This window comes from Eulemur rufifrons, chromosome 6 (assembly GCF_041146395.1).
Source record: "Eulemur rufifrons isolate Redbay chromosome 6, OSU_ERuf_1, whole genome shotgun sequence".
In the NCBI taxonomy this organism is placed as follows: domain Eukaryota; kingdom Metazoa; phylum Chordata; class Mammalia; order Primates; family Lemuridae; genus Eulemur; species Eulemur rufifrons.
Genome location: NC_090988.1, coordinates 77,392,164 through 77,415,982, shown reverse-complemented (window position 1 = coordinate 77,415,982; position 23,819 = coordinate 77,392,164). Strand labels below are relative to the sequence as shown.

Here is a 23,819-nt window from a genome sequence, read left to right as displayed (position 1 = left end):
ATCCCGTGACAATAATGTTATAAGTATTGAAAAGTTACTTCAGGCTGAGTTTTTATTATATTTATCAGTAGCATACAATTATTGAAAGCAGCATTAATATATTACCATTTTTGATAGTTACTAAACATGAAAAGAAAATTTATGAGAAGTATATATTGATATGGATTGTTGAGGGTACACTTATAATGTCTTGATTAAAAGAATGGTGAAATTGTCCTTTGGCTTGAGGTCCTGGAATGGGCATAAAAGGAATGCCTTTCTTTTATAAAATGAGAAGTGGAGATTGTCCAAGGATAAACTCTGGTTAGGACAGACAGCTTTTTGGGCAGATGCACTTTAGAAAAGCACGTATGTGGAAGGCAAGGATCTGGAAATTGATTTCCTTGAAACTATCCACACTTGCATGCCCCTTGGAAAGTCTTCACAAACTATTATTGGTACTTAGTGCCCCAACTTGAAAACCCCCAAGACTGTGCTCTTCAGTAGCTCTTCAATAGCTGATGCATGGTACCAAACACGTCAAACTCATGAGGTGGGTACTATTCTTATCCCCATGTTACAAATGAAGAAATTGAAACACAAAAAGCTTTTGTGACTTGTCCAAAGTAACACAGCTAGTAAGTGGGCAGCAAGGAGGCAAACCCAGTTACTGTGGCTCCAGAGTCCAGATTCATAACCACTATATACTTGAATTCCTTTTTTAAAAAAGGATAAAAGAGCAGATCTAGAGGTTGGGTATGAGAGGGCAGCACATATTCATGTAAAATTGTTAAGAAAGTGGAAGTAAAGAAAAATAGTGGTTTTCCAGTGTGTCAGTGAATAAACTATGCATGTGTTAATAAAATATAAGGCAATGCCTTTATCTGTATTCTGTTAAAATACCATAGTATTTAGTGTCCATCAAATTAAAATTAACACATTTTTATTTCTTTAATTTCTAATGAATAATTGGTTATCATTTAATTACTAATGTGTGGGATGTTATCTGATGAAACCCTATTGTATTCTGCATATTCTACTTAACCTGTGAATATGTTCTACTTTTAGTGAGGATGACACTGTTTTTATAGTAACATTACAGAAGAAATAATTGCATTTAATAATGGTAATGATTTCACACTTACATAACTCATTCCACTAAAAGCATACTGAAACTATTTTACAGAAAGAAAAAATAATACCCATCACTAAAGTGATTACCTCTTTTACTGAAAATTAGGATTATAATCATGCTTAAGTAAAAAGTAAAGCTATTACTACATTTCAACAGTGATTTTTGAATAGTTGGGCACAAATTTTATTTTAGTAATTGGATTTTATAATAAACACATCAGGGCAGTCAATGGATTTTGTTCTACGATGTGATTTACTCTGTAATCATACAATTTTGCCTTGCTATACACAGCTGAATTTTCACTTTTAAGTATTCCCTAATTAGGAAAGACTCAACCTATGAAAGAATTCAGTAATCTGTGGTTGTTAAGGATGCCTTAGAAGAGAACCTTAGCTCTCCTGTTGTGAGAATCTTCAACAGGCAGGAGGAGTATGAAGGCCAACAGTCCTTTAGTCTCCAATGGAAATACCAGAGGAGTGCTGGGCAGACCACCCTTATTTAATATTAAAATTTCTTTTATTAAACTATGTAGAGAGAAATACCTTTTCTTATTTGATATGGATTCAGATTCACCTAACATTTATTGAATGTTTACTATGTGCTAAGCACTATGCCAAATGCTTTCACTGCCTCCATTTTATTTAATCCTCATAACCATGTGAATAACCCTGCTTTGCAGATGAGAAGACTGAGGCTCAGAAAGGTTGTGATGCTCAAGGTCACATAGCTAGAAAGTGGCAGAAAAAGACATGATCATTCTCTTATGTACCATATATGTGAATTTCTCCATACTATTTATGGATATAAGTTATATTTCTTTTATTTTTTCATATGCTTAATTACCAGCAAGTGTAGCATCATATTCTTTAAACTTCCTATTTCCTATAGATTATCTAAGAACCTTAGGGGTTAATTGTAGTTCAACAAGGAAGTCCTTCAGCTGCCCTCTCCCAAATGAGGAAGAGCCCTGGCATTGGTCAGTTTGTCTGTTGGCACTGCTGGTATTATTGGTGGTGCTGCTGTTGCCATAGCTTCTTGCTGAACCATATCACCACTATTGTTTCCATTGCATGCATCATCTGACTGGCTTTACTAGTTCTTGTTCAGGAAAGTCTAGCTCCAATTCCAGCTCAGCCTTGCAGCTGGCATGATCTCTGAAAGAGGTTATGTTAGTTAGGGTTCTCCAGAGAAGCAGAAGCAAAAGAATGTGTGTGGTATGTATGTGATAGATTTCATAACAATGTTTCACGTAGTGACGGTCCACATATACAATGGTGGTCCCATAAGATTATAATGGAGTTAAAAATTTCTGTTGCCTCGTGATGTCATAGCCATTGTAACATTGTAGCACAGTGCATTACTTTTTCTATGTTTAGATATGTGTCTTATGATTGTGTTACAATTGCCTGTAGTATTCATTACAGTAAAATGCTGTACAGTTTTGTAGCCTACCAGGGATGGGTAACCTGAGGCCTCAGGGCCACATGTGGCCTTCTGAATCCCCAAGTTCACCTCCTTGACCGAATCCAGACTTCACAGAACAAATCCCTTTATTCTGTAAAATTTTGATTCAATCAAAAGGCTGTACTCATTCATGGATCCAGAAGGCCACATATGGCCCCAAGACCATAGATTCCCCACCCCTGGTAAGTGTGTAGTAGGCTAAACTATCTGGGTTTATCTATGAATACTCTGTGATGTTCACACTATGAAATCATCTAATGGCACATTTCTCATAATGTATTCTTGTCATTAAGAGATGCATGACAGTATATATATGTGTGTGTGTGTGTGTGTGTGTGTGCACATGGAGAGAGAGAGAGGGAGAGAGAGAGAGAGAGATATTTAAGGATCAGCTTAAGGGACTGTGGAGGCTAGGTGAGTCCAAAATCTGACAGGGTAGGCTGACAGGTGAGAGACTTAGGGAAGAGTTGCAGTTCAACTCCAAAGATAGTCTGCTGGTGGAATTCCTTCTTACTCAGCAAAGTTCAGTCTTTGTACCATTAACCTTTAACTGTTTGGATGAGGCCTAGCCAGATGATAGAGGGTAAACTGCTTTATTCAAAGTCCACTCACCCATTTAAATGTTGATCTCATCCAAAAAACACCTTCACAGATAACACCCAGATCAAATATCTGGTCACCATGGCCTAGCCAAGTTGGCACATAAAATTAACCATCATGGAGGATAATTCAATTTCTTCAGTGCTGTACTCAGTTAGAGTACCCTTCACTGGGTTCCCCAGATCACAGCTCTCATTGCCTGGCCTTTCAAATCTACCTCTCTCTCTCCCTTCCTCCCCCATCCCCCCGGTCTTTCCTTCTCTCTTACAAACACATATACACCCCACATAGCCATTTTTCTCCAAGATCTCACTGCCCCAGAGTAGTTGTGCTGAGGTAGAGTTGTCTACTGCAGACCGATTCTTGTTAACCTTTTTTTATAATCCTAGGAAATCCAGAATGTAACTTAAAAGCCTGTTAGGCCCAGATTTTCAAAATGCAGAAAGGCCCATGTATCATCTCTGAATAAAGAAAAACCAGACCTCTGAAATAGGAAAGCCTGCTCACCATTGGGAAAAGAGCCAGTGAGGAGAAAATGCCTTTCATTCTTCCTTGAAGAGTAAATATCTTCACTTCAAGACAAAAACAGAGACTTTTTGGTATCTTCTTTAAAAAGCAGCAAACAATAAAACAAATCTTTGGTAGGTCCTATGCATCTATATGCAACTATAGCGATATAGAGTAGTACTTTCTCATGTAAAAAGGAAGCTATTGATATACAGATAGCTCACCAAACATCTTGATTTGCCTGGGACAGATTCAGTTTGGCATGGTGACTCCTTTTTTTAATTCCCTGACTATGCCTCAACATAAAGGTGATTCCTTTGAAATCTTCTAATACAATAAGGTTGGGTGGGAAGGCAGCAACCTTAATTTGATCTTTGACAGCTGGGCTGGTTTTATTGTGTGACAAAGATAAATTGACGTAGTCATTGGCTTAATAAAAAGGACTTTATTTAGCTCTAAAAAAAAAAAAAGAATTCTTAAAGGAAAGTACTTTAAAAAGACTTAGAGTCACAGTCTTTTCTTCTACAGCTACCACTTTAGTGTGCTGCTTTTAATGGTTTTAGTTTGGGATACAGAAATAGTTGAAATTTTCAACCCTGAAAGGCCCAAAGCCCCAAACTACTGGACTCTGAGTTAAATTTAGATTCCAGGCCATCCTAATGTTCTCCCCATATCCCTACTCTAAGTCAATACCACATATTGTAGGTTCGTGAAAGCAACTTAGTTCAAGAGAGTGTCAGGTGTTTCAGGACTAGGTTTAACTACAAGTAACAAAGACCCAAATTAATACTGTTTTGAACAAGCTAAAAGTTTATTTCTCATGTGAAAGTCTATAGAAGCAAGTAGTTCAGGGTTGGTATGATACTCCATGTTGTCAAACATTCAAACTCCTATCCTCCCTGGGTCCTGGCTTTCTTCCTCAGCATCATATCAAAGTTAAAGATGACCAATCCAGAGCTTGCCATTTTCTTCATTCTAGGTAGCAGACAGAAGGAAAAAGAAGGGCAGATTCACTTTTATGAATCATTTCCACTAATATGCCATTGGCCAGGACATGTTCATATGGTCCTACTCAACTACAAGAAATACTGGGAAATGTAATCTTTATTTTTGGCAGCCATATGCCTCAGTTAAAAATCAAGGATTCTGGATGGGCGCGGTGGCTCATACCTGTAATCCTAGCACTCTAGGAGGCCGAGGCAGGAGGATCACTGGAGGTCAGGAGTTCGAGACCCAGTCTCTACTAAAAATAGAAAGAAATTATCTGGCCAACTAAAGAATATATATATATATATATATATATATATATATATAAGAAATTAGCTGGGCATGGTGGCACATGCCTGTAGTCCCAGCTACTTGGGAGGCTGAGGCAGTAGGATCGCTTAAGCCCAGGAATTTGAGGTTGCTGTGAGCTAGGCTGACGCCACAACACTCTAGCTAGGGTGTCAGAGTGAGAGTCTAAAAAAAAAAAAAAAAGAAAGAAAGAAATCAAGGATTCTAGTCTTGTAGAAGAAGGAAGTAATAAATATATATTGGCAGACAATTGGCAGTCTCTGCTACAATTTATGCAAGTATTAGAAAATAAAACATGGACAAATCAGAACATTGCAATGCAGGCATTTGATGCATTCTTAACAAAGTAGCCAAAATTATCTTTTAAAAAAATCATATTGCTTCTTTCTCCAAACACTCCAAGGCTTTTCTATGTCTTTCAAAGCCCTATCTCCTCCATTGCCTTTCTAACCTCATCCCAACTACATTCCCCCTTGATCATCAATTCATTTACTTTTGCTCTTCTTCACACAGATGTATTCCACCTTAGGGCCTTCTGGATATCTGCCTCCCTGGACATCTACATGGCTAACTCCCTTTCCTCTTCCAAGTCTTTGCCCAGATGCTACAACTTCAATGAGGTCTATGTTGACAACCCTATTTAAAGTTGCAATTCCCTCCACCCTGACGCTCCCAATTTACCTTTCCCTCATCATTTTTTTCCCCATAGCATTTATCACCTTTTAACATCTATACAATTTACTTATTTTTTTATTGTTTATTATCTGTTACCTCTAAAATTTAAGTTGCACAGGGCACAATCTTTTTCTTCTTTGTTCACTGAAGCATTCTAAGTGCCTAAAACAGTGCTGGGTACAGTTGTAGGTAATCAATAAGTAATTTGTGAATAAATGAATGCTTTTATTTCAGAACAACAGAAAAAAAGGTAAAAGTAATATTTTTATTACTTTAAAAGTAGTATCTTTTCCTTAGTCCTGATTTGTCATCTTACCTTGGGATTCCTCCTTGTTTTAGTGGGCTACATCAGTGATGAGACCTTGTAGCTATTTCAGCATGTGAGTGCATGATTACATCCTGGAAAGGATTCTATTGATAACATGCTTTGACATTATTTCTTATGGGCATATTGGTTTGGTCTTAAGAAATTTTAGGTTGTCTGTATGTATTATTCAGCATTTCTATGTTGCAAATAAGAGAATCTTAATTTGAAGTAGCTTAAGCAAAAAAAAAAAAAAAAGGAAACTGTTGGATCATATACCTAGGAAACTTGAGAGATGTGGTTGTTTTTAATAGTTGGTTTCAGGGATTGAAATATCATCAGGAATCTCACTTTCTGTCTCTTGTGTCAGCTTTCATCTCTTTTGGCCTCATTGTTAATGATGGAGGTTTATAGTCTTCTTAAAGTGAGCCATGCCAGAAAATAGAGCACTACTTTCTCTTCTTCATCTGAACTCTGATTTACCAGTCTTTGTATCTGGGAATAGGGCACTTTGATTGACATGCCTTGGGGACACTCATTTCCCTGTCTGAAAGTCAAGGCCACATAATTGACAGTCCCATCAGAATCTGGAGGAAGGTAAGTTCCAAAAAAGAAGGGATGACAAAGGACAGACCAAAAAAAAAAAAGTGTTGTGCTTTTGCAGTAGCATGGTTCACATGTAAATTTGCTTATATAAGTGGTATTGTAGCAAACAGCAAAAATTAAAATATTTTATAACAAATTAGAATTTTTTTCTTTCTTAAACAGGATTATACCAATTATAGACTTAGATTCATATTTTTCTTCTTTTAGGCTCTCATCTCTGTTAATTGCTAATGGAATTTCACATTTAGTAATTGCTGTGTGGTCTAGAACATGATGACAAGTAAATCATGATTAATGTCCAGCCTCTATTTGTAACCCACTAGGATTTTACATTTTAAATTAACAACATTCTTTATCATTCATAGATGAAAATGGCAAAAATAGAAGCAGAAGATCACAGAGAAGCACTGTCTCAGTCTTCTTTATCCCCCTTGACAGAAGTAATGGAGGTATCACAGCAAAGCAACCCTGAAGGTACCTTGGCTGGGAATACTGTGGATCCAATTTACAAATATGTTTTGAATGATTTACCAAGGTAAGAATCTTATTTCATCAGCTTCAACTGAATTCTGAAGGGGGTAAACATGCTTATAGAAAGTTGTCTATGTAAAAGTTCATTCAGTATTTTGTGGTGATGATGTAAATAATAACTTGGAGATGTGATGGGCTACAAAGATTGTTGCCTGGGGTACAGCCCTTTAATTTTTCCTACTTTATGGGAAGAAAAAAAGATAGATGCTGCAACAAACATAAATTATCCCTTGGGTCTGACTTGAACAGGTAGGATAATAATAATAATGGCAGGTAATATTTGCTGTGTGCCAGTCACCATGCTTAGTACTTAACGTGCATGATACCACTTTTGTTCTTAAAACAACCCTGGGAGGAATATGAAGCGGATAGTCTTCTAAACATCTCCATTTTACCTATGAGGGAACAAAGACCTAGAGATATTTATTAACTTCACTAAACTCACACAGCTAATATGTAGAGAAGGTGGAGTTTGAACCCAAATGGATCCAACTCCACAGCCCTTTATCAGAAGTATAAAGCAGAGGACACAAGGGTATTTGTCCTGTGTTTTTTCTATGGTAGAAAGTGAAATAACTAAAAGGTGTATGTCAGATGTTGATAAACTCTTGGCTGGCTAAATGTGATGCCATAGTCTTTATGTTAGCTAGAAAACTGAGACTATAGGGGCACCACAGAAATTATTTATAAATTAGAGGTTGTTAATCTCCTTATAGAAGTGCTAGGTCATACTTATTTCCTAGAACAGTTTGAGTGTTGGCTTTCTTTGAGTGTATGTGTGTCACTAGATTAAGATGAAAGTGAACTTAAACTTTTAGCTAATGTTTTTTTTTTGCCTTATTCTTCCCAGTTATAAGTATATATTAGCAGTGTATGAGATCCTTTACACAGTGTACTAACTACATGGCTAGATAATTTTTTTTAAATGAGTACTCTGCATGTTCTATTGTAGGGACATAATTCACTCATATTAGTGTTCTTCCTAATAAGACAATGAAAACGTTTTCTAAATAGGATTTTAAGGTGTTCCCTTATATAAGTACCAATTCTAATATAGTATGTATTTGCACATACTTTTACTGCCTTTGGAATTTATTTTTTTTAATTTCCTACTTCAAAATAGTATTACATTTACTTTTTATTATAACTTTTTCATGTGTATTTTTAGCTATTTTTTTCTGGTAGAGCTAAATGTACTTTCATTTGTTCAGTTTCTGTTTTTCTCGTTTTTTGTTCTTTGATTAACTGAATCTCTTTAACTCTGGCTTTAATTGTCCTTTTTATTATATGTCAGTCTTTTTTCTCATGTGACACTTTCCTACAGCCTGTTTTTTTATAGTTTTTGTTTCAGTGTGCTTCTTCTGTTTCTTTGTTTGAATCCTAACTTCTTTTCTGTCACTACTGCCTGTTACCATCAACTTTGATTATGATGTACCTAGAAAATGAAGTAACCCTTTTCTTGGCAATTGAATGGAAATTTGTAGACAATGCCCAAAGGTCTTTTACCTTCATGAAAAAGAAAATGATGAGTTTCAACCTGAAAGGGGTCAAGTTCATCAAGGCTAATGTTAATCTAAGATTCATTGGTATTAATATGATTATCAGAGAGAGGCAATTTTCTCTATGAGTAAAGACATTTTTCTCCCTGATTGAGGTTAAAACTTCTCTTGTTTCATTCTTGTTTTCCTTGCCACCTTTCTTTTACCATCTTTGTGGTCTTTTTATGAGAAATAATTATTAAAATATAGTCAATTTGTTTTTCCTTTACTTATATCATAGAGATGGTGCTTTTCTTCACTAATTAACACATTGTATTTTTTACAAAATATGCCCACATATATAAAGTACACTCAAAATAGCCATACAATTACCAGTCACTTTATTTTCACATTATTACCTGATGCTATTCGTTTAACTTTTGTTGTATTTATATTATTTGCACTGCTTTTCTCTCTTTTTTATGTTCTTTCCATGTGTTTCCCCTGTTGTCACTTCATGCTACATTTGCTTGTAACAGAGTGAAAACTACTGTACCAGGATGCCACTCCCACAAGAAAACTAACACCAATATTGTAAATGTATTCATCATATTGTGCCACTTGCAGTTGTGGGGAACCTGCGTCCTTAAGGTGAAATGTGGCCTTCTAGGTCCTTAATTACAGCCTTTTGACTGAATCTAAATTTTGCAGAACAAATCTTTTTATTAAAAGGGGTGCAGCAGAGAAAAATGAAGCTTTTCTTACCTCCTTTGGTGCTTAAAAAGAAGAATCTTGAAATCAGAAGTCCACAGGTTCCCCACCCCTATAACCTCATTCCTGTGGCTACTTCCAGGAAAGCAACACAACAGGAAATCTTTCATACCCAGCTGTATTCTGATATATTCCCAGGTGACCCAGAACAGGGCATCAGCCTTTGAGCCACAGATAGCACAACCAATTATTTATTAGTAACAGATATCCAGGGGCATTTTCACCATGTCCATAGAAGGTACCTCCAAATGCTGAAGTGGAAAATTCCAAATTATAATTGCATTTTAAAATAAAGAGAATGTAAACAATTAATATCTCTTTCTATCCCACATATAAAATATTTTTTTTTAGTGACAATGATCATCTAAGGAATGTAATTTCATGATTTTTATAATGGAAAGTTACAGTTTTTTTTATCCTGCTGGCAGCTCAGGGTATTACCAACCCTTACAGTTCCCTGAGGAGGCAAATTACTTTTAGTACATTAAATGAAGACAAATCAGTTTTTAAAAAGTGAATGCCAGCAGTTTTTTGTTGTAGATTATCTAGGTTGTTTTTTTTCACAGGCAAATCTTGCTTTCAAGGATACTAATAGCACCTACTCTATTCAGTCATTTTTTTATGTCAAAACTTCTCTTGGGTATTTTTACTTGCAAAGAGTCTTAGATCCTTTTTGAAATATAAACATTTGGATATATTGCCTTTTCTAGGGACATTTTAAGTCTAGTAACGTCATCATTCCAAAGATGAGCTTTGATTTCTTACCATGGAATGGGTGGCAGAAGGGAGTTAGAGGGAGGCAGCAATAGTCAATGAAGAAAAGTAACACTTCACCGTTTTAGACCTTGTTGCACAGCGGATTTCACTTTCTCCAATTCATAATTTTTTTCCAGACTTTTTGCTTCAAGTCTTTAAAAAATATCTCCACAGATCTAAACATTATTATATTATTTCCTTTTAAAAAGTTAAGACTAAATCATTATTTCTTTTTGAAAATTTAAGTTCCTTCTGGAAAAGTTATATATAATATCTATAACCACCCCCAATTTTAGATTGAAGATGTGCTTTATTTTTATTCCCTTGTAGTTTTGCACAAAGATATTTTTCCCCATTTCAGTGGAATGATTTATGCCCCTGATCCCATACTCAAATGGGTACTTATGAATCTTAGAAATTATTCTTTTTGTTTAGAATTTCCTTCTTTTACAAGTAAAAGTAAGAAGTAAACACATTTTATGTAATAGAGTATCTCATTGAGTATCTTCCATGTGGCATATATGTAGTTTGAACATAATATTAATACATTGGTTATTGTTCAGTCATTGAGTTGCAAGTAAATAGTTGATGTGTCATAAAATAACCTGGCATTGCTCTGCAATTGGAAAACCATTACCAACATTTTTAGGCCAAACTAAAACACTTTTGTTAGTCACTTTTTATGATGTTTAAATCCCATTTTATTAGAGAATTTTAGCAATTGTAGAAAGTTATTTGTATTTTTGGAAGTTATTTGTTTAAGCAAGTTGAGGAAAGGGCAGGATGAAGTTTAATGAAATCTTTGCACTTTTTGTACCCCAGGGATTTTACGAAAGTTAACACTCCCCAAACATATGTGGGATTATTTCTTTTATTGGTTGCTTTCTAGCATTTTAAACTGGTGAATTATTATTAAACATACTTATGATTATCTTCCTTTATGTTTATATTTTATTTGTATATATTCACATTAGAGAGCTTAATTACCATTAAAATAGTAATATGATAAAGATAAGTTTTACAAATAATATTTTTAAAAACCATAACTCTTCAGGAAGGCTTAAATGCCATAAGAATATAAAGCAAGAAATACGTGCTTGTCAAATATACAGTATAAATAAATAATTTAGATGAAAATGGTTGACTACATTTAACAAAGAGACTACCAAATAATGAAGGGCTAAAGAGTGGTTGTTAGATTTGATGTACTTCATTTTATATTGTAAGTAATTGCTATCCATAAAAATTCTATGGTTTCTGTATAAGAAAAAGAGACATTTTGACAGGCAACACTAGTATGAAGCGACAGCAAGTACAAGTCCTTGGCAACTGTCATTATCCTGCTGTTGAATTCACATCCAAACGGTGTGATAACTTAGACCTGCGTGTTTGTTATTGAGCCGTGGTCTGTCAAAGTAGCCACACTTCCTACTTATGAATAGAATTAGTAGCCACATGCAGATTTGTGCCATAGAAATCTTACCAAGGATGCTTTGTGTTTCAAAAAGAGGGAAAATAAAAATTCTATGTTATTTTATGCTTCTGCTGAAATTTCTAGTGAAATATTCCTGATTAAGTAAAAGCAGAATTTTTAGAAAATACCAGATAGTTTATATTTTAATCCTCATGAAATTAATTCAATATTTGTACGGGTTTTTAATAAAGCTAAAAATAAAATAAAGGTAATTCAGATTATTAATCACTTTACATTAAGTGTCCATTGCAATTAATGCAGTTTTCTCTATGCAGGTAGTAGAAGGCTTGTTGTATAAGTTGGACCACTATAAGTGGAAAGTAACAGAAAATTTAACTGAAAGTGACTTGAAAAATGAGGAATGTTTATTATCTCACATAAGAAGAACTTCAGAGATAGAGCAATTCTAGGGTTAAATTCAGTGGTTCAGCAGTGTTATCAAAGAGTCTGGTTCATAGTATCTTTCTGTCTTCCATCCTTAAAATATTGGCTAGATCCTTTGACTTGGCCCCCCCAGCTTGCAAGATGGCTGGCTCATCACATGTTCACTCAGCAATGTCCGACTAAAGATGGATGTTTGATCAGTTATATCTCTTTTTTATGAGGGTAAAAAAACCTTTTCCCAGAAGACTTCTTATATCTCATTTGCCAAAATTGTATCACTTAACCTGTCAGGGGCAAGGGAAATGAAATTACCATCATTGGCTTTAGACCATTAAGGATGTGCCCACTGGAGCTGATCAGAGGATACTTTCCATGGCCATATTAAGGAGGATGAATTCTCAAAAGTAACTGAGGCTTTTTATTTAAGGAAAAATAGGGTGATGACTATTAAATAATCAACATTGCCTGACATAATTCTTGGCTTCTGCTTTATTATATTTTATTTCTTAAATTGTATTTGTTTCGTGTCAATGACATTTTTTGACACATTTTTGTACAATGTCATAATTATCAAAAAATAATTCCTACATATCAATCACTGTTTGAGTTCCTGTGGAAATGTAAGAGATATAAAATAAGAATCTTACTCTTACAGAATGGGATATGAAATCATCTGAAATCACATAAACAACAAAGCAAACATAGCAATATGCAAAACAGTACATCATTTTATATACAGGACCTGGGGGAATGATTTGGAATAAGGAATGACTAGGATCTGGTGGGGTTAATTCCTCTCATGTGTCTTATCAGCTTGAACAGCTTTGATGAGGCTTTCTCTATGACTCTAACTCCCGAATTTCTCCCTTTAGTAGAATTTCTCCCTTTAGTAACCAGGATTTTTCCTTCACAGTCATAATCAGTAATTGTAGATTTATATGTGTAACTATTTGTTTAACATTTCTCTCTTAATGATATCTGACAATATTATTATGGAAAGGGTTCTAGAAAATCTAATTTTTGAATTCAGATTAACATTTATTAAATGCTTTTTTTTTTTTTTTGAGACAGAGTCTCACTCTGTTGCCTGGGCTAGAGTGCCGTGACGCCAACCTAGCTCACAGCAACCTCAAACTCCTGAGCTCAAGCGATCCTACTGCCTCAGCCTCCCCAGTAGCTAGGACTATAGGCATGTGCCACCATGCCTAGCTAACTTTATATATATATATATATATATATATATATATATTTTTTTTTAGTTATCCATATAATTTCTTTCTATTTTTTTTAGTAGAGACTGGGTCTCGCTCTTGCTCAGGCTGGTCTCGAACTCCTGAGCTCAAACAATCCTCCCGCCTTGGCCTCCCAGAGTGCTAGGATTACAGGCGTGAGCCACTGTGCCCAGCCTTATTAAACACTTCTTGAAAGAAGTACAGTAACAGGTAGAGATTAGCTGAGTGAACACCATTGGTTAAAAGGCATACAGATAAGAACTGTGGGAGGCAATGTGGTGCAGTTATAGCTGAGGAATATGGCAGAGGGACAATGAGTACCACCACTGGGTAGAAATCCTTGAGATGAGACTGAGAATTATGACTTATTAGAAGTTTTCCTCAAATTGCTATAAAAAGCTACTAAGGTTCACTAATGCCATTACAATAGAGGAAATGGAAAGAAAAAATGCTGTGTCAAAACTAGAGTCATCGTCTTAATTCTTATCATGATCTATTTATCTGTTTTTTCTGTACTCCTTCCTAAGCATATATTCTCATATTTTTAGACCTCACACACATCTTTACTTATTTGTTGCTTTGTGAAGCAAAAATTGTAAATTAGATTTTGTGAAAATCTCAGAGTAAGTGTAAATACTATACTGAAATATCAAGGGAGTTATAATTCCACAATGTATAAGATCTATCCCAGATAATGTTTTTGAATGTAATGAAAGTCAAATGTAGATGAGATATAGTACTGTTTAAGAAAAGGGAGGAAGCTTAGTTAAACTCTTCAGATGTCTTTCAGCTTTGTAATTCTATAATTTATCATGTCTACTGTATTCTATGTAGAAATTGTTTAAAAGATTAATTTTCCTAAGTTTTTATAATTTTAAATTAAATAAGTTTTTATTGATACTGTTTTAAGGTTAAATTGGGACATGTTTTATTTCATCTTCTTCTAAGCACATATAAATTCCTTAAATATTTATATACTTTATATACATATAGACACACATGACCATATTTGTTCTTTTAAGACCTAATTCCTAAAGAATGCTTCATATTTCTAAAAGAGGTAATATTTTTCTGATAACTGACCATAAACTGTAATTCAGAAGTAATGTAACTGACATTTTTGAAAAAAATATAGAAAATTTACATCCAAGTTAATGCCTCCTCCCCTTAAAATATCCAGTTCAAGGAGTAATTTATTCTAATAATATTGCCACTTCTCAAAGCATTTTTTCAAGTTTCTCTTTGAATTTGGCATCAGAACCTGGGCACACTCTTTTTAATATTCTCAGAATTGAATAATGATAAAATTTAATCTTAAGTAATTGCATTTGAATTTTCTAGAAAACAAAATATCTGAATCTAAATTTGGTATAAAAATGGATATTTAAAACTGGATAATTGTATAGCTAGTGTGGAAGGCAGAATTTTAATATAGCTCCCAAGATCCTCATCACCTGGTGTACATGCCCTGTATAATTCCCTATTCTGTAGTGTGGGCAAGACCCATGAATATAATGGGCTATCACCCCCATGATTAGACTGCATTATGTGGCAAAGGAGAAGAGATTTTTACAGATGTAGTTAACTCATGTAATCAGTTATCTTTAAGCTAATCAAAAGAAAGATTATTCTAGTTTTGCCTGACCTAATCAGATCAACTTTTAAATGAGAGAGATCATAGGAAGAGAAGCCAGAAAACTAAACTACTGCTGGCCTCAAAAAAGATGATAGTCACTATGAGTTCTACAGCTGTCAGGAATTGAATTCTGACAATAACCTGAATGAGCTTGGAAGAGGACCCCGAGCATCAGATGAGACTGTAGCCCCAGCTGACACCTTGATTTCAGTCTTGTGAGATTCTGAGCAGAGGATCCAGCTAAACTTTGCCCAGACACCTAACCCACAGAAATAGTGTGATAATAAATAGGTATTATTTTAAGCCACTAAGTTTGTGGTAATTTGTTTTATAGCTATAGAAAACTAATATAGATGGAGAAATAGACAGTATGTTGGTGTGTAGACAGACAGATATTTTTTTAAGAAGGTGTATTTTTGAAGTAATATGATTGATGTTCTTGTATTAATCCAATGCAGTGGAATTTAGGTACTATTACTAATAAAAATTTAGGTTCCAGGTTGAAAAAAAAATGCCTTTATACCATGGTAAGAGAGTAAATACTACAGTGATAAACTGAAATATTTGACAGAAATTAAGAACTAGCATCTTATGTGATAGAGAATAATCAATGCTAGTGATTTCAGCTATCAAATCTACCAGAGCAGCTGTGGATGCACAGGAAGGAAATGCATTCCTATATATGAGGGTAACATTGAAATCTTACTGAAGAAGGAACTATTTGAAGTCTGTTTATATGTGAATTATTTGCAGGTACAATGAAAACTTTGCAGTAGAGACATATCATAGACTTCCAGGACAAAGATGATAAGACTGACATAGAAATGTTAAAAGGAAAATCTGTGTTGTAAAATTAGCCTAGGTTCCAGAAACAATAGAATGTCTCAACAATAGGTGAGGAAACAATGAGTTGTTTTTTTGTTTTTTGTTTTGTTGGCACAAAAGACCATTTCCTACAGCAATTGGTTTAGGAATCCACATGGAAATGAACTATACCTGTCCATAAGACTACGGATGTGCCAATAAATAAAAATGATCACAGCACTAAATTCAGTATCAGTTGAGAAAGACAAAGTTGAACAAAACTATCATACAACTAACTGAATTTTATAAAAGACAGCTGTAACAAAATGTAAATATTAAAAGAAATTATAATGTAAAATTTATGTAATTAATAGTTCCTAAGAAGCACAGGGAAGACAGGATGCAAAACCTCGAGCTCAAGCAATGCAGAATTTTGGAGGTGAGCTCCCTGCATAAAGTCAGGAACCATGAAAGACAGGTGTACCTATTCATGAAAAAGGGAATAAAGAAATATTGTTAACCAGCCCGAGGAAGCACAATAAATGGATATAACATATTTTAAGGTTTTTGCATTGTCTGAAAAATAATAAATTAATAATTTATGTTAAGCTTTAGTTAAGACAAAAATTCATATTGGAATAGCTAGTGTAACCAATAAAAATAAAGTTAAACAATGTACAGAATGCAACCTAATATAAGGGGAAATGAAATAATAAAAATTATTTTTTAGTCTAAAAGAAGACAAGAAAGAAGTAAAAATGAACATAGCACAGATAGGAAAAACAGAAAACAAATAGTAAGTATATTAGTCAGGGTTCTCCAGAGAAACAGAACCAATAGACTATAATATACTGCACATATAAAGTATTGGCCCACCTGATTATGGAGACTGACAAGTCCCATGATTTGCTGACTGTAATCTGGAGACCCAGGAAAGCCAGTAGTGTGGTTCAAAGGTCTGAGAGCCAGCAGGCTGATGGTGTAGATTCTAATCTGAGTCTGAAGGCCTGAGAACCAAGAGTGCCAAGAGCAGCAGCAGATTGATGTCTCAGATGAAGCAATAAGACAGAGGAAGCAAGAATCTAACCTTTTCTGCCTTTTTGGTCTATTCAGGCCCTCAACAGATTGGATGATGCCCACCTACATTGGGGAGGACTGTCTGCTTTATTTGTTCCACCAATTCAAATGCTAATCTCTTCAGGAAACACCCTCATAGACACACCCAGAAATAATGTTTCATCAACTATCTGGGCATCCCATGGCCCAGTCAAGTTGATTCATAAAATTAATCATCACAGTAAAATTATAGATGTAAGCCCATATACTGCAAGCCCTGTTTGCTCAACTTAAAAAGGAAATGATAATATAGGGCTGTTGTGAGGCTTGAATGGTTATATAATATGCTTAGAATAGTGACTGACATAAATAAGTGCTATGTTGGCATTAGCAGTTAGTATTCTTATGATTATTATCAATATGAAGGGTATGCTATATCATTTATTTCTTGCCTGGCCTTGTGGACTGTGTTAGAGTCCCTATAATTGGGCAGATAAGGGCCAAAAACTGATAGAACTATTCAAAGAAGATTCCTTGAGACTCACAACTTTAGCTGCTTCAGAGTTTAGGTGACTTAGTATAGGAAAGAGTTGGAGAAGTATCTTTTTTCACCACCCCTCCACTGGACTGTGCTGGAATCCGAAGCACTGTAGTCTTTGGGAACAAGCTGAGGCAGCACCCTGGCATGGACCTTATTTTTTGTATGATAGGTAGTGGCAGCAGTAAGGTAGTGAGGGGAGGAAGAGAGTAGAAATAGCTGTGACTCTTCTCAGCAGATTTTTATAGGAACTTGGGAGGTACTTTTAGGAATTTATAATGTACCACTTTGGGGACTCTCAGCAATAAATGAGAGGATTTTGAGGGGGTAATAAAGCCCTGTATTATGATGATCATATTATTATGCTGGCAGTTGTTTGGGTTAAATTCCTTAAGAAAATATTTGTATGCTACACATCTGATAAAGGACTGATAACTAGAGTCTATAGAGAACTCAGGAAAATCAGCAAGAAAAAAATCAAACAACCCCATTAAAAAGCAGGCAAGGACATGAACAGAAACTTCTCAAGAGAAGACAGACTACTGGCCAACAAAACTGAAAAAATGCTCATCATCTCTAATCATCAGGGACATGCAAATCAAAATGACAATGAGATATCACTTAAGTCCAGTGAGAATGTCTTTTATCAAAAAGTCCCAAAACAATAAATGATGACATGAATACAGAGAGATAGGAACACTCATACACTGTTGGTGAGACTGCAAACTAATACAACCTCTGTGGAAAGCAATATAGAGATAGCTCAAAGAGCTAAAAGTAGAACTACTTTTGATCCAGCAATCCCATTATTGGGCGTTTACCCAAGGGAGAAAAAGACAATCTGTAAAAAAGACATCTGCACTTGAATGTTTATAGCAGCACAATTCACAATTGCAAAGATGTGGAAACAACTGAAGTGCCTATCAATACATGAGTGAATTAATAAAATGTGGTGTATGTATACCATGGAGTTCTACTCAGCCCCCCAAAACAGTGGTGATCTAGCACCTCTTGTATTATCCTAGATGCAGCTGGAGCCCATTCTACTAAGTGAAGTATCACAAGAATGGAAAAACAAGCACCACATGTACTCACCATCAACTTGGTATTAACTGATCAACACTTATGTACACATATAGTAATAACATTCATCGGATGTCAGGCAGGTGGGAGGGGGGAGGAGGGGATGGATATATTCACACCTAATGAGTGTGGTGTGCACTGTCTGGGGGATGGACACATTTGAAGCTCTGACTCAGGTGGGGCAAAGGCAATATATGTAACCTAAACATTTGTACCCCCGTAATATGCTGAAATAAAAAAAAAAAGGAAGATTGGTATCATAAGGATTGTTAAGAAGGACAATCTTACCTTTTGACCCATATCCCTTTGGACCAACGTTGCCAACTAACTGTTGAGCCAGATGGTCTGGAGACCGGGCCTACAATCATAGTACTACATTCTTATGTTCGTCTGTTATTAGAAATAAATGACTAATATTAAAATAATCTGAAGAATCAGAGCAGTATTTTAGTAGTTGTCAAATTTAAACACTTCTAGTAGAAATTTAAATTGTGTGGTATATTTTAGTGAGAACTTTTTTAATCAAACAATATATAGTGTTTCTGCTTATCTTGGTATACTTGATAAGCCATGCAAGTCCCCTGCCACTTATGTTTTTCTCATTTGACAGGCATCTGAGAGCCCATGTTACCCTGCTTACTCTGTACCTTATCCTGCTGTCCTATCCATAGGTGTTTGGGCCACTGATAGGTACTTTCCCACTTGGAGCTTTGCCAGTGGCTTATAAGGAAGTTCTACCTAACAGGGGTGTCTTATACTGGGTAGTGATGAAATTAACCTCTTTGAGGAATTCCAGTGTAAGTCATATAGACAAAGGCTGAAGACAGTAATGTTGCATGGAAATGGGGAGACACAGGGAAGAAGTCAGCAAAAGCCATGAGTAAAGAGGATGATAGAGGTAAGTCAGGCAATAATGATGTAGGAAGAGGAGCAGGTAGATGCAGGAGATATGAGGTTGCTGAATCAAAAAACACAGCAGTCTACTAGAGTTGTTGTTAGGACACTGGTGTATCCTCGACAGCTATAAATAGCTTTCCAATTCTCTTTGTGCCCTGCTGGAATGGTTTTATTTACTTTCTTAACTTTTTTTGTATCCTGGTAATAAGTCTTATCACCTGAAACTGAAGTGTGTCTCTGTTCCTTGAAAGCTTAATGATTCCACCACCCTCAGTTCCAGCATCAATTTAGCAAGCCAAGTGTATAGGTTGAATTCCCACGTAGGACAAGTTAGCTTTACTATATTATGTGATTATCCTCTCATGCACCCAACAACTAGGAAACACATCAATTGTTATAAGAAAGAAGAGTTTGAGAATGTGTAAGAACTATTGAAAACCTGTCATCAGTGTTGATAAAACAAACAAAAGCTGAAGACTGGATAGTGGGCCAGTAACAACTTTTTAACATGAAAAACTACACTTTCTCCCCCTTTTAGATATAAATTACTGGAGAAAAGCAGGTAATAAATAAACATATGGTCACACCATACATTTTAATTTAATTCTTTGTACCATTTACCAGGTAAACCTCATATAATTTATTGTCCTAACCCTACCAGAATCATGTGGAATTGGGAAGGATTGATGATGGAGAGTTTCCCCAAAGGATGCAAGTGCTGTTACCAGAAAACAAGGGGAAGGTGTGCTAGGCTGAGAAAAATAATAGATAACTTCTGCATGACTAGGTAGAGGAAGGCAAAAGGTGGTTGAAATATTACATTTTAGTAAAATCTATACAGAACATATGGCAACATGAATAATGATTATAAAACAATGTTAAGTCAAAAAATCAAAGTATAGAATTGAAGATATATGATTAAAACTTTGGTATATGGAAAAATGAAAACTTTCACTTTGTGGTAGTAGAATAATGGGTTATTATATTAAAATCATTAGTATATTTGTAAAAATATTTGACAGTAAACAAAATGCATTCATTAAAAAAAAACCCACTTCATTCTGCTCTTAAGTAGGGAATTCCACTTTTTTACATGAGAATTTGCTCTTCAGGTAACTATTTATTGGGAACTGGGAACTGTTTATGAGATCTGTGAATCTTTCCCCTGGCTATTACTGCTCTTTCCCCAGGTTGAAGAGCTTAGTGACCATGTATGACTCCATTGCTGCTACTGTAGAAACACTGCCAATGTGACATGATTGTTGCCTCATGCTACCAGTCACCACTGCTGTCAAAATCTGAGTAACTTAGGTGGTCTGGAGGGAGGTCCCACCTTAGCCAGAGCTGGGGTCCAGTGATCCTTTCAAGATGCTATTTGTTACAGTTTTGAACCTGAGTGGATCCTCAGAGTGTAGGGAAGGCCATTCCTCTCCTACATACTGTACTCGGTCCAGGGCAGACTTGGATAGACACATGTGGTGGCATCACCACCAACAAAATACAACTATTTGGATCCCATAGTTTTAGCTCCCATTGATCCACTGTGTCAACTCACACACATGCACATCCATTTTCCTTGTGACATGTGACTACCTTTCGTTCTTGAGGAAATAATTGACCATTTAACACATTTTTGAACATTAAGAGGGCAGGCCAAAAGAAATGTTTATGATTAGAATGATATTTGTGGATATGAAAGATTTGGAGGAAGCGATGTCCCTGCCAAGTTTTCAACACTGAACATATGTTAATTTATAATTGGGGGTGTATATATGTTGTGGAGGTTATATTATGTTATGTATAAGAACTAGTGAGGAACTAGCCAATTGGAAATAGGCCCATTTGGTTTGTGTAAAAAATAGCCCCAATTACAGGAATAGGCTCACACTCCTCTATGCCTGCTCATCACACAGCTCAATATTCTCAAATATGTTGAAACTTTTTTTATTATACCCATGAACTCTATGCATATTCCATATTCCTAACTTGGTATTTACATAAATTTACATATTATCCCTGGTCATATGGTTACCTGTTCACACATCATAGTTCATCCAAATGTTATTCTTCTAGCTTAAATACCAGGTAGGGTGACCAACTTTCCCAGTGTGTCTGAGACTGACGGAGTTCCTGGGATGGATAACTTTCAGGACAGGCCTGGACAAACTCTCAGGTCTCCTGTGAAGCCTTTAGCAACTTTATTCCTACCTGTTCTCACATAGCCTTCAACGAATTCTTTTTTGCCTTTAAAGTTAATACACACCCATAGTTCCTAGCAGTTTATTTAACATATGTTCTCTATTGGGGGATAGTTTGCAAGTTTCTTGAGGGTAGGACCCACATCTCTTTAACTTCTGTTTTTCTAATACTGGCACCCAGCTAAGTATGAGGAAATAAAGTAAATCTAAGAATTTAAAAATTATAATTCTGTAGTTTGAAGCATTATACATGTTTTCTTTTAGTTTAATTAAGTATAGCATTGAAGCTTAATGGTTATAAACGTGGGTTTTATTTTAGGACAAGCTTGGGTTCAAATTTCCACCCTGTCACTTATTCATTATGTGACATTTGGCAAGTTAATTAACCTCTCTAAGCCTCGATTTTCTGATTACAGATTAAGCCTTCTTAAATCTGTAAAATGGGGATAAAAATAGTACCTACTTCCCAGGGATATTGTAAGCATTAAATAAAATAATGGCTAAGTTCATAGTATAGCACACAACTAGTTATTATGTAGTATTTGCTAATAAGTGATTACAAATCAATTAATTGTACTCTTCCATACATTGTTTCTTCCAGGGATTTTATGTCATCCCAGGCAAAAGCAGTTATTAAAACTACTGACGATTATTTGCAGCCTCAGTTTGGCCCCAACAGCCTTTTGCATTCAGCAGCAGTATCAGAAGGGTCAGGACTTCAAGATTGCTCCACACATCAAACAGCATCAGATCACAGCCATGATGAAATACCAGACCTAGATAGCTACAAATCAAACAGTAAAAACAATTCTTGGTTTATATCAGCATCCAAGAGAAACAGACCTGTCAGTGCTCCAGTGGGTCAACTGAGGTAATGAAAGCTGTTCTCTGTTCTTTTTAACTGACTGTTGAAGCTCTTTCCTTTGAGCAGAATTTATAATGATTCAATTGACTATTTCAGACATTAAAATATAACACACCTCTAGGGTTTTGTTTCTGTTTTTGTTTTTTCTTTGAAAGCACCAGAGTAGAATATTGCTAATTACACTGTGGAAAATATGAGATACATTTCAACTGGGTAATCTGGAACTCTGAAAAGAATATCTGAAGCAGAATCAGCCTAGGAACATGAAATATCTTTGCTTACAAGATATTTTTTTAAAAATAGAAATGTATACTTTTGATATTTGATATTTTGAAACAGAATTGGATTGAAATGAACTTGTTATATAAAACCATTTATTTTCACATCAAGATGATTATCATAAACTGTTAATGTAAGAGTTCATGACAGAAGAAAATGTCCATAAAAACAAAATCAAACCAAGAAACTAATATACCCATTATTTTCAGATATTTGAATATGCTGTGATTTTAATTTACCTAAAGTTTTTATTTTAACATGTTTACTTCTGTGATATTACAAATTAACATGGTTAGTTAAAGAATTCTGAAGTAAAAAATTTGACATGTTAGTCAATTTACCATGTACTTTTGCTGAGAAAATAATAAAGATCAAAACCGGTTTTGCCTGAAGACAAAACTTAGAAATCTTAACTCTTATTGTCTCTAAACAATTTAAAATGAAGACAGTACAATTAACTCTGGAATCAAAATTTTAGTTATAATCTATTGGAATTTCAAATCTTTTCAAAAAGTCAAAGAACTTTGGTAAACATGAAAACTTGGGGAAAATATTAGCCGTTTACTATTTCATGATATTAAGATATTTTTTGCTATCAGAATATAGCAGATATATATATATATAAAATTTAGGGATATATATGATATATATGATTGTTTAAAATGTTATGGTGTTTTTTAAGTAAAACAATAAAAAGAATTCTGATATATGTGTTTTACATGAGCAGTTTTAGAAAACTTACTTTGTTTTAAATTTATAAAAATCCTTACATACATAGTGACAATCTTATGACAATCTTATCCTATAAAAAGTTTTGCTGGGAATACTTTATATACATAGGAACAATCTTTAGGTCTTAAATCTCTTTTAAAAAAAACCCTATGATAATATTTATTTAAAAGTTTTTACTAATTAACATGCACCAATTTTGAGTTTTTTTTTTTCTTTCAGAGTTAAAGAATTTTCTTCTTTAAAATTTCAGTTGGCTCAGAATTGGCATAGATTGTCTCAAAGACACAGGCTTCAACCAAGAGTGATTAAAGTAACAGCTTACAAAAATGGATCTAGAACAGTCTTTGCCAAAGTTACTGTACCAACCATCACCTTGGTAACTAGTGTTCCAAAGTTTTCAGTGCTTCATTTTTTCCCTTACTGTCTTTATAATGTGAAAAATGAGAAAGATGACATTTATTGTGTTAACATTTTCTTTTTAGGACTCTGAATCTGTAAATTGCTTATATATACATAGATCTCAAAGGCATTTCACTGCT

At 34.9% G+C, this 23,819-nt stretch overlaps 1 protein-coding gene across 2 annotated transcripts in view; it reads left to right on the top strand.

The window, feature by feature from the left end:
• The first annotated feature begins 6,937 nt into the window (after positions 1-6,937).
• The window catches only part of DCDC1 (doublecortin domain containing 1), a 376,416-nt gene continuing 359,534 nt past the window's right edge, over positions 6,938-23,819 (top strand). For both annotated transcript variants that reach the window (XM_069469763.1, XM_069469762.1), the window contains exons 1-3: positions 6,938-7,101; positions 22,006-22,275; positions 23,500-23,656. In XM_069469763.1, the coding sequence (XP_069325864.1) occupies positions 6,938-7,101; positions 22,006-22,275; positions 23,500-23,656 (591 nt within the window). The remainder of the gene's footprint in view (positions 7,102-22,005; positions 22,276-23,499; positions 23,657-23,819) is intronic.